Source organism: Cibotium barometz, chromosome 12 (assembly GCF_041138505.1).
Source record: "Cibotium barometz isolate CiBa-2024 chromosome 12, ASM4113850v1, whole genome shotgun sequence".
NCBI classification, from domain to species: Eukaryota; Viridiplantae; Streptophyta; class Polypodiopsida; order Cyatheales; family Cibotiaceae; genus Cibotium; species Cibotium barometz.
In genome coordinates, this window is record NC_141057.1 from 41,974,824 (window position 1) to 41,987,261 (window position 12,438).

At 41.8% G+C, this 12,438-nt stretch overlaps 1 protein-coding gene across 1 annotated transcript in view; it reads left to right on the forward strand.

Annotated features, from left to right (window-relative positions):
• LOC147633420 (uncharacterized) overlaps positions 1 to 4,722 on the forward strand; it is a 36,549-nt gene extending 31,827 nt beyond the window's left edge. Inside the window, exons 3-4 of the mRNA XM_086806490.1 lie at positions 1,432 to 4,251; positions 4,376 to 4,722. Of these exons, the coding sequence (XP_086662616.1) occupies positions 1,432 to 4,251; positions 4,376 to 4,423 (2,868 nt within the window). The 3' untranslated portion in view covers positions 4,424 to 4,722. The remainder of the gene's footprint in view (positions 1 to 1,431; positions 4,252 to 4,375) is intronic.
• The last annotated feature ends 7,716 nt before the right edge of the window (positions 4,723 to 12,438 follow it).

Consider the following 12,438-nt stretch of genomic DNA (forward strand, 5'->3'; position numbering starts at 1 on the left):
TCCATAAGCCACAAGAAGTCGGCGCTTTTCAGGAATTAGGGCAAAATTGGCTTGATAACAGCCTCTACCTCATCCAGAATTTGGGTCTTTTCTCAAATGTTGAGAATTTCATCAAATTGAAGACTCTGCACCGACAAATTTTTGGGAAGCCTTGTGCGTCAAATGATCATTCTCTACATAACAAAAATCTAGGGGTTCTACATTACAACTTCCATTTCGTGCAGTTTCGAGTACTTTGCTCCGGCTCCCAAGCCTATATATTCTGCCGTTCACTGAGCGCAAGTGACTTCGGCCTGGCAATATCGTTGCAAAAGGTCTACATTGATATATCATTTGCATGGAAGTCATTAATACTTCCAAAAATTTTCCTTTTCCTGTTTATGTGCGAGTCATGGGTTCTCTGCTCAGGGAGTCCTTGAAAATCTGAGTTAAATAATCCATGTGTGTTCTTTCCTTTATATGTTTATATCGCCTTCACTTATAAAAGGCTCCATTTTACCTGTTAGGAGTTGGGGGGTTGATGAAGAGATGGCCTTGTTGCTTTGGTCACTTGTTGATTGGAGGATTAGCATGGCATGGGAGCTGCGCATGGCTAGATCACTCCTTTGCAGGCTTGCAGCATGTGGAGTTAGAAAAGAAAAGGTAGCGACTTCTTTTGCATGTTGGGTCTCACCACCTTCGCTTCGAAGGGGGGATTGTTGGGCATTCAGAGTCCCTGTGTGTGTATCCATTGTATACGTGTACCCCTGTTTGTGTACCCACTTGTGTCTGTGTGTGAACAGCCCTTGTATGTGTGTGTGAGCACTCACTTATGTAAGTGAGTGAGTGTGTGAGGCTATTAGCATATAAAAGCATGTACTTGATGTTAAGGTTATCAATCAATCAATCAAAGCATCATTGAGTCATGTAATCACGGTCCCTCTTTCTTGTTATTTTCTCACTCTCTCTATCACACACTTCTCCATGGATGTCTTCAAACCTCCATAGCTGTTGGCTCTACTAAACTTAACCCTACTTTCCTACAAGTGAAGATCTACAACATGTCCCCTATCACAAGGGTTATTATGAAGAGGCATGTCTTATCCAAAGGATACGACCCTTTGTCCTAAGGACCACCTGTTCACTCAAAAGACATAACTCTTTAATCAAGAGCCACACCCCAAAGATTTGGGATGTGACTCTGCACTTGTACCTCTTTGGCCTATATAAGAATGGCCCTTGTCTCAATGCAACAACACTTAGCTTTCCTATAACTTTCAGTATTAAGTCTGCCCAATGATTATAAGTCTGATCTCATAAATAAAGCGAGCCAAGTAATGTCCTGTAGGGATCTGTGGTAGATGAGACCGCCTATAGTAGCAATGGTTTGTAGATTCTTATCTATATGTGCTTCTATAGAAATTTTTGACAGAAATTGTATTTTTTTTCCAGGTTTTTATAAAGTCATATAGACAGGTGGATCCCTCTTTGCACCCAGCTATGCGGCATCTTTTCAAGACATGGCGTGGTGTATTCACCATGGAACTGCTTGGGGAAATAGAGGCAGAACTGCACTTGAATATCATCGGAAATGCTACACCATCAAATGCAGCACTGCCATCAAACACAACAAGGACAGATGATTCTTCACCACAGCAACCTAGCCGTAGTATTCATGTAAATCCAAAGTATCTTGAAGAGCAGAGACAGAAAATGCACCAGGTATATGTGAGCCCTCTAGGAGGTATTGGCTCTTTCGATCAAGGAAATGAAGGGGGAGAAAGTCATGAGGGGAGAGAGAAACTATGGGACAAGGACTGGCCCAGAGAAGATTCATTGAGACCACCTGACAGTGGTTCCATTAGATATGGACTCAGGAATGGGTTTGAGCCACCCCAATTCTCTCCTCAGGCTCTTGTGGATGGTTATGGCAACATCAGGGGCATACGTGCCCCAAGGCTACCTCCTGCTCCTGTTCAGCCTACTCAAGACTTGGATAATAGGATGAACAGAGGCCCAACTAGACACTGGAAAAAATCAGACGAAGAAGAATATGTTTGGGAAGAGGTCAATCCGAGGTTGTTTGATGTTAACCCACGTAGCGGTAGTAGCTCAAGGAACGTCAGAGGAGATTGCTACAAGAATGAGCTGCCTGGTCACGCTTTGAGTGCAGGCAAAACTTTTGGCTTGGATCAACCAATCTCAGATCATTCTGTCTGGCATAAGCAGGGGGCTCCCGTGCCATACCCTATATTGGAAACTCCTCTTTTGGGGTCAATTGGTCGTTCTATGACGGGCCGCCCATCTCACCTGTTCCCTCAACCTAGTCCCCCATCACAATCAAAGCTCCGATCCTTGCAGGTTAGTCGAAACACTCTACCTTCTGCACTGGGTTCTCAAGCTTCAATCGCTGCTCCACTCTCCAGCTCTGGGCAGGCAACAGTAACAGGTCCAATTACTCGCCCAACTGTGCTCCAAAACTTGGTCTCTTTGCCGCTACCCAATGGGGTTCTGAATCTGGGGTCTTTACATCCGGTTACACCTCTGTCAGGCTTGAAGCAACTTCAGAGGCCTCCATCTCCACAACCACTTACCAGTTCGTCTCAACTACATGTCGCACTCTCTCCTTTAAACCCTTCATCTCCACACCAGCCAAATTTTCCATCCTTGCCTCCTTCGAAATCTGCTCATCGCCAAGGTCAGGTTCGGGGTATGCAGCCTCGTTTATCACAGCAGTCAGTGCCTTTGCACCCACCACAACAACCACCCCTTATCCATCAGCTGCCCCAACAACAGTCTGCAAGTGTTCATCAATCTCCATTGCTAAACACTTCATATGCAGAGACTCTTTCACAGCAGCCAGCAGATGAACGATTGTCAGATGAGCAACCATGTCAAACAGTGCCCCAAATCCCATCTCAGTTATTAGAGTCATTACAGCAGTTGAGTCATCATCTGCCACCTCTTTTAGGAGGCCTTCCTCAAGCCAGTAAACCTGCTTTTCTGCATAGTCTGCCATCACAACCAGCACAATCACCAGTGCCGCAAGAAAATGTGTTACCAGAGGTCTCGATCCAGCAGCAGCGACTGTCACCACATGCGCCACTTACATCTATGGGTTCTGCTGCAAATAATCCTTCTGCCTTGCTGTCTGGCTCTCAGAACCAGTGTGTCACTAACAATCTCTTAACAGCTTTTTTGCAAAGTGGCTTAGGTTTAATGCCTCTAACCATAGAGGCCCAACCACCTTTACCAAGTGGGCCTCCACCCCTGCCCTATGCTTCATTAGGGTCAAATGTCTTACCAGGGCAATCAGCACCTTTAGCTGTTTGTACTTCAACATCCAATCCCTTACCTGTTGCTCCTTTACCTTTGCCACCAGCTTATGCCTCGTTAAGAAATCTGCAACCTCCTCTTCCTCCTGGACCACCTCCCATAGTTTCTCAAGTTGCAAGCGCCACATCGCAATCATCACCCTCAGCAGGACCGTCGTCTACATTGGGGAACAATTACACTACTCTCTTGTCCTCCCTAATGGCACAGGGAATTATTTCTGCTCCCCCTTCAGTTCCTGTTCTTCCTCAATCAGTTGGAGTGGCTCCTACCAATCCAGGTAGTTTCAGTGCCCCCTTTGCGACCGTAGTGTCAACCACATTAGTGACTGCACTCAGGACTCAGGAACCATCATTACAAGCTATCTTTGCACCCCGTGATTGTGATACCATGCCAAGCGATCCCACCCTTACTGAGTTCAAACAAGAAGTATTGGGAGAGAGGCGGGAGTTTGTGATTGAGGCCTTGTACTCTGCTTTTCCTAGGCAGTGTACAATTTGTGGGGTGAGATTTAGGCACCAGGTAGAGCACAGTAAACACATGGATTGGCATGTATCTAGGAATTGGCGGCTGAAATCTTCGAAAAAGGTGTCCAGAAGGTGGTTTGTGAGTGTGAAAGAGTGGCTTAATGGTACAGCAGCAGCTGCCTCTGAGGTTGCTCCAGCCTTTTTTCCTGAAGATGCAGTGAAACCAGAAGAGGAGGAGGTAGTGGCAGTTCCTGCAGATGAGAATCAAATCGCTTGTTTCTTGTGTGGAGAGCCTTTCGAAGACTTCTACAGTGATGAGACAGAAGAGTGGATGTACAGAGGAGCTGTCTACATGAATGATTCTCCTGGTGGTTACATGGAGGGATTAGTTAGTGTATCCCAAAGTCCTGTTGTGCATGCCAAGTGCCTGTCTGAGTCTACTGTGGCCAACACTGGGGAAGAAGTGGAAGTGGTGAGTGGTCCAACGTCATGTTGCTTGTAGATGCTATGGTTCTGGCAGGTTTTATTGCTTTGGGAGTACTCTCCTTTGTTTTATGAAGGCTTATGACGGGTGCTATTGGGCTTTTATCTTGCAGGAAGATGAAGATGATCCAGGCAGTAGGACAAAAAGGTTAAGATGTTAACCTTTTTGCAGGTTTAATCTGGTAATCTGGAATTGTAATCGACATTAAGAAGCCTTTTGTACATGTTTGCTGTGTGCTGGTAACAGTGCAGGCTATGTAACTCTTAGTAAAACTGCACTCAAAATTGATCAAAAATCTTGGAAGCACGGTGTGAAGTAAAACTCATGCAATTTGAGTGCCACTCCCCCCCCCCCCCCCCCCCCCTCCTCCCCCCAAACCCCAAAAAAAAAACCCCCGTGGGGCCATTTTCTCTCCCTGTTCTTGGAACACATGATATAGTCTCACTAGTGGTTTGTTTGTATCTAGTGTCAATGTCCCTTTTTATCTTTGTTGGGTAAATCTTTTAGGTAAATATTAGATTTACTTAAGAAATTTACGGTTATGGTCATAAGCATTTGGAACTTTATGATGTCAATATTTGATTTTCCTGCTCAGCTTTTGAGAGGTGCTGGTTATATTTTCCAATCTTAATACAACTTTTTCTTTCACGTTGGTGGGTCTTCTGTAGAAGCTTTAGTCTCTTAATATGGGTTTAGAAAAGCTCCTTGGAGTTCCTTTGTTTGTGGCTCAGTGCTGAGCATCGAGTCTATAGTTTATTTGACACCAGTATTCATCCACCAACACCTGTTTTAGTTATTGTTGAATGTAGTTGTGTAGCATCATGTTGTCTATTTTGATATCATTGACATTTTGCCTGCTTTTAGATGAGAATGTTGGGGGAGGCGGCATGTTTTACAATCCTGAATCTTTTCAGCCCTAATGCACAGGGGTATGGAACCCAAGAAACCCTGCATTCAGCCAGTAGTTGCTTTGTGGCTACTGCAAAGACACAATAGTTTACTGGACTACACATAGGACTACTCATTTACCTTGCAACCTTGATCGTGCCTTTCATGATTATATTGGTGTAGCCCTCTACACTCCCTATTTATTATGTACTGGTCCTTAGAGGAAATCGGAAGATACAAGCAGGGAACCATTTTTTTCTTAAGAAATGCAGCCATCCTTAGAAACATCATTAGGGAATCTAAGTCCTCAAGTATTTTGAGCATGTCTAGTAGTTTTTTTTGTTTTTTGTTTTTTTTGGGGGGGGGGGGGGGGGTGTTCACGTGGAAGCTTGTGAAAGGAGGTCTCCTCAAAGGCAAAGAGATGCAGGAAACATGGTAAGAAATCATGTCGCTCGTGATCTTTCTTGCCTTACTTTCTACGGGTGCCAACAAAAGGATCACTATCAACGAGATTGTCTTAAAAGAACTTCTGATTGTTGTTACTAAGGAAGAAAATGGAAAGGGTATTGTAGATATTTATGATGTTCATGTTATTGAAGTGTAAAATAATGTATATGTTGTTGGAAACATGGATCCTCCCACTGTCCAAGAGGTCACCCATCCCAGTTGTGTTCCTGCTCAAGCTCGCTTAATTGAGGTGTTCCACAAATTAGTCTAGCCATTAAGACCCCAAAACCTTAAGGTGTTAGATGATCTCCGGTAATCCAATTTGTAGAAATCTCAACTTGCCAAGATTCAAACCCAGTCTCACCATGTGAGCTGGGTCTCTCTATAAGTGTGGATTGCATCTCCAACACTCCCTCTCAAGTCAGACTTTTGGTTGAGGTCTTAGCTTTCAACATCACAACCTGGGCTCTGATACCATGTTGAATTTACAGCAATGTGATGAGCTATGGTGGATCAAATGCAAGAATAAACATAATTAGTATGTTGAATTTACAGCAATGTGATGAGCTATGGTGGATCAAATGCAAGAATAAACATAATTAGTATGTGATTAAGATGAGATTAATGAATAATTAATCTAATACGATAATGTAGGCATGTGTACTTAAAAATCAGTAATTTCTCATTAGGTCAATGTCTCAATTTATAGGTTGTACATCCACAAGATACCAAGCATTTAATCTCATTGATTTTTCTTTGATTTGTCTCACCTCTTCTACATCTGAGGGCACCTTTTCTTAGAATCTTTCCACATCCCTATATTCACTTATGTTACCCTTGATTCTCTCATCAATGGATACCTCTCATCTTTTCATTGCTATCCACTCAGTTACAGACTCTCTTTTATAGTCTTTAGCTAAGGGCTTGTTCTCGCATATACCCATTCACTTGCATATTTCACCATATGTTATTGTGGATATTTATGATGTACATGCTATTGAAGTCTAAAATAAGGGATGTAATGTCATGCCATTGGTTTTCAAAGGAAAACATGTGATAGTAAATTGAATGGAAATGTAGTGGATGCCTTGGTCCGTTAGTTTTAATGATGTGGTTGATACAAAAGAAGGTGGTAAATTTGAATGTGGTTCTAGGTATCATTAAGGAGGTTCAAGAAGAAAGTCAAGTGCAAGATACTAAAGTAGCAAGTGAAGGTACTTAGGATATTGTGCTACATGGCGATCATGGTGATATGATTCAAATGCCAGTGATTTTAACGACATGTGGTAATGTAGATTACAACCATCACTTGTCGAAATTTTTCAAAGGAGGTATGCTTGGAACAAGAATTGCTAGCAGCAAGTGATGAGAACGTTTCCTTTTCTGATCTCTTTAATATCAATGGTAATGTTGTGGAAAGGCTATTACAAATCTACAGTAGAGTTATGACAAATGTGGTGCTTTTAATCATGTTGTAAGTGACAAATGTTTGGAGGTGATGCTGGCTTTATGAATGATATGAGTGGTGTTTTTGACTCTTGCTTTTAATAAGTAGATTTACATATGAAAAAGGTATTGAGGGTGATGATATTAATGATTGTTCTTGTGAGAATGCTATGGGAAAAGAACCTGTGGATCTCATTATGGAAGAACAGATGGACATACATGCTTGACAAAGACAAGGAGCAAGATAAATGTATGTTTTTATGATTTTGACAAAGAACTTGTGGACCTCATTATGGAAGAATCGATGGACATGCATGCTTGTGAAGATTTTGACAAAGGCAAGGAGCAAGAGAAATGTATGCTTTTATGATTTCGTAGGCACTCACTGTGGAAGTCGCGATGAAATAACAAATGATGCATACATGGATGCTATTGTAGATGTGTTTACAGATATGTTAACCTTTTAGGATTCGTTTAATGAGTGCATGCTTAGATATAAGCAATGACCACATGTTCTACCATTGTGTGAAAGCTATCAAAGAGAATACTTATGTTGTATCCATGTGTTTTGGAGATTCTTACTTCAATAGTGTACTTTAAAGAACCCAAGGGATAATTGGTTTATATGAGCGATCTTGATGCTAATTGGAAAAAGATTCAGTGCATGGTAAAAATGATACCTAGATCTTACAATTGAACTTTGAGGATACAGTTCCATTTTGGTTCAGGGGAGATATAATACCAAAAATTTCTTAATACTAAGGCTTCTTTACTACAATGTATAATATATATGTGGTGATTATTCATGCAGGAGCATCAGCTTGGCGCCTCATCTTCAATGGCTTTATGATGATTCGGCTTGAAATATCTTGTTTCACATGAAGGATTCCAAGGCTTTTGATATAATATTATGTATTGGGTGTGAGAATAAGTGTTGTGCTCATTATAAATACCATGTGTATGATTTATAAATACATTGGTATGGGTTATAGTGAAATGTATATAGAATTGGTGATGAGTCATAAAATAAGAGTGGACCTTCTGTCTACATGGCATGATATTTCTAGTAAAATAAGATGCATAACACATGCCAAGCTTGTGGAGGCATGTGGAGGAGTGTGGAAGTATGCATAATAGAGGAGAATGGTTCTAGAAGTGCCATATGGACTAAGGAGACTTTTGACATGTGCATTTGAGGGGACTTTGTGTGGGCTCAAGGTGGGGTTGAGCCTATTTTCTAAGTCAACAAATCTTTGAATTAAGAAATCAAGAAAACATGTGTAAACTAGCCAAGAAGGACAAGTGATAGTGACCTTCGTGCAATCCAAAGTTGAATGCTTCTTTTATCTCTTAATGTATTTCTTGAGAAGAGGGTGAGAAATCTCCTATATAAGGAGCTTTATGCTCACTTGTAATGCATATTACCATATTAGTATATTGAGCTATAGATTTTTCTTAGATGATAGAGCTACCCTCAATCTTATAACTTATCGCTTTTCTACTTGATGTATAATTTGATTACTAGTAATGGAATTCTAGTTGCCTCCTTGGGTTTTGATGGTGATGTTCTAACTCAGTAAGCTTGTTTAGATCATATGGTGTGACTCATGCTTGTGCTTACGTTCTCTCTTATTGTCTACTCATTACCTCTTCTTGCATGTGCCTAATTGAGTATTGTCTCACTTCTCATTGTACTTCAACAATTGTCCATCCAACAAGGTCATAAATGAGGAGCCCTCGTATTTAGATTTGTGAGAGTGTATCTTACCTTTGTATATTCAAGGAGAAATGATGACATTTATGACATTTTTCTTCTATAGTGAGACTTGTAATCACTCACAATGACAAAGAACACACATCACTATAAGGTAGACCATCAGTGAAAAAGTAGATAAGATAAATGTGGTTGGTTTAAAGTCAAAGTCATATTTTATTTTCAAGGAAAAGTTATTATCTTCATTTTGTAAATGGTTAAGTTGATTTTGATGATGTTTTGTATGGATCATTAAAATAAGAATATAAGATGAAGCTTGCACATAGAATTTTAACAAAAGATAATTTTGAGCTTCCTTTTTAATATGACGAGTTTTACCAAGAAGGAAGAGATGAACTCTCTAGGAGGAGTTTCTTACCCCTTATTGTTCTTACAGCAATGAGCCAACCATGTTTGCAATGTTTCTTGACTATCATCTCTCATCAAGAATCAAGAGGCATGTTGGTAGTCCATGCTGTCATGGTAGCTGAGCTAGCCACCCAATTGTTCTTACAACAATGAGCCAACCATATTTGCAATGTTGCATGACTATCATCTCCCATCAAGAATCAAGAGGCATGTTGGTAGCGTAGCTAGCCACCCAATTGTTCTTGCAATAATGACCCAACCATATTTGCGATGTTATGCTAATAATCATCTCCCATCAAGGATCAAGAGGTATGTTAGTATCCCATGATGTCATGGCAGGTTAACTAGCCACCTAATTGTCGATCACACTAAAGTCTCTTAAAGCTACACCCCCCAAGTACTTGCAAAGGGAAGTGGGGGTTTTAAATTCTTGAAAATATCTTTGATACACCATGCCTTTAATTCTTTTGGAAACTTGCTAAACCCTTAAAAGATAAATGGATTAGTGGGGGTAAGAGGAATGTTTCCCCAAAAAAGCAAGTGCCTTTTCTCTCTCTCTCTTCATTTTGGGAGGGCTTAAAATGTGAAATTCACTCACAATTTGCCTTCCCTCCCCATCAATCTCGAGAAGATGGTGCTCTTAGTTCTAAGATAACAAAGTGTAAATCTTAGACAATTCTCCTTATACGGGAGGGGCTAGTTTCATTCTCTCGGGAGCTACACACCATGTGATGAAATGGTCAGCTCAGTAGTATTAGAGCAAGAGCATCCTCCAAACCTATTTATGCCCTAGAGAAATCCAATAAACATTGGTGCTAACGTGCCTTATTGAAAAATCTTGCAATAGAATAATGGTGGTGCCCCCACTCCAAAATAGCTTTTGAATAGTTTTACAAGGATCTGCATCATTCGAATAGCTTTATCATATTAATAAAAATATAAAAGACTTTCATACCAAAAAATATATCTACTTTTATTATAAATAATTTATATGTGCTTTATTATAGTGCAAAGCACAAAAATATGATTTTCGTGAACTACAAAAAGAAATTCATTCACATACTATATTTTGTCACAATATGCAGTAGAGATGATGACAAAATCTGAGAACACAAGAGCAAGTGTAGAAAAATACAGCAATGGAGAGAGAGAGAGAGAGAGAGAGAGAGAGAGAGAGAGAGAGAGAGAGAGAGAGAGAGAGAGAGAGGCATGTAACTCTGCTCTATATACATAAGACAATCCCGAAAATAAGATACAAAGGAGTGGGGGCCATGGGGCACGATCTTTTCGTGAACAAAGTGCCTCTGGATGAGCAAGGATTCCACCAGTGGAAACCTAATCTTGCCAAGTAACCTCTGCAACCTCACCACCTTGCAAGCAGCACCACAAGCAACCCTCGACGACAAGGCAATAGATAGCTACCTCTTACTGCTCCAGAAAACTGCTCCTGAGTCGAGGGTAAGACTGTAACCTGAAGTAGATCTCCTCATGTCTGGATCTCCTCCCCAATCTAAGCGACTCCAGCCTTGGAGTCGGACTCCATCCACCATCAATCCCCGTCCTATGTAAAAGAGTCCAAGATCCTTCGCATGCTGCATAAACCACAATATACGCAATCCTGTCTCCCAAAGAGTCATCTGCAAACACAAGCTCAACAGCCTCATCAGGAAGCTCCCGTCCAATTTGGTATACATCAACCAAATCAACGAACCATCCTGCTTCTGAGTCAGAGAGGCACCATACTGCTCACAAGGATAAAAAATTGTTACGGTGGGATGCCAACTCCTGGAAACATGCTAAAGACCACTCAAGGCCTTCGGAAACCTGTAATCAACCCCCTCTGAATTCGGAACCACAAAGCCTGGAGAATGTGCAACATCCACCTCCTTTTGCAAGTAATCAACCGTCACCTGCCTGGCTTTCCAATAGGTCCCCGTGGAAAGAACTTCCTCATCTACAGGAGTTTCTTTGTCCCAAATACTACGAGACATCAGAGCATAAGTTACCTGTAAAGTTTATTGTAACTGACGAACACAAGAACTACCAACATCTGTACTGGAAAGTTCCTGCCAACTACTCCTAGTAGCAACTGGCAAGCTATCCTCCATCTGGTCTCAAAAAGCCTGCACGTGTAGCGTATCCACACTTGAGTGGCCATTACTAGACAACCACTCATCACAAAACTGAGGACCTGGGAGAGAGTGCTGAAAGTTTGTAAACTCCATTCCCCACTCCACCTTCCCAAACTACCTAGCTTGTTGCCTTGTCCGCTCATCAAACTCCACCCGTATGCCAGTCTTGCAAACATGATGCATTGACAACAGATGAAAACCAAGTGATGGAGGAATGCTTCCCCCCTCTGCCATCGAGAACTATCTCCAACCTGCCCTCACTGTGAACTGGGATAGTGGATGTATCCCTAGTAAGAATGTGACCAGAATACTTGCAAAGATCCTATAAATCTGAATGGGAAGGAGTCATGTGCCTGGAAGTACCACTGTCTAGAATCCACTCTCCCTAGTATCCGTGTAGCACGGCCGGCGAGTCCTCCAACCTCCTCCCTACCCTCGAAGAAAATGAAACATTGGTGTCCATCACCTCCAGGTGCACAAATGGAGGAGTCTGCTGAGGATTCTTCACCCTTCTCGGTGTTTCGCTTGGGACACTACCTCTAATAGTGGCCTTTCTCGCTACACAATCATTACAGGTCCTCTCTGCCTTCAGCTTCTCGCAGTCTGAGTTAGACTTCTCAGAAGACTTCTCCGATGAAGCCTTCCCTTTGCCCTCGTTATACGGCCTTTTGACCCTTGGCCAGTTAAGGCCTCCTAACCTCCGCCCTGTGGAGGGTTCGAGAATCTTTCCTCCTGGTCCAAGACCATGGGCACAAGCTCCTCCCACATGATGGTGCTGAGCTTGCTACTCGAAATCAAAGATGAGTAGAATGCTGAGTATTGAGAGGGAAAATGCGACAGCAACGTGATGGCCATATCCTCTACTGATGATATCTCCTTCCCAATCTGAAGAACTTCCTGCTGAAGAGCCCGCAGCTTGTTAATGTGCTCCTACATCATCGATGACTTTGCAAGGTTCATAACCCGCATCTGTACTTCCAAGGAAATCCTCTTCATGGGTGATACCTTGTTATAAAGAGAAGCCAAATGCTACCATATACCTCTGGCTAGCATCATATGCTTTATATGATTGATTACCTACTACGGTGTGCAGTTGAGGAAGATGAATGAACAGACCTTAGCATTGACACGATCCCACAA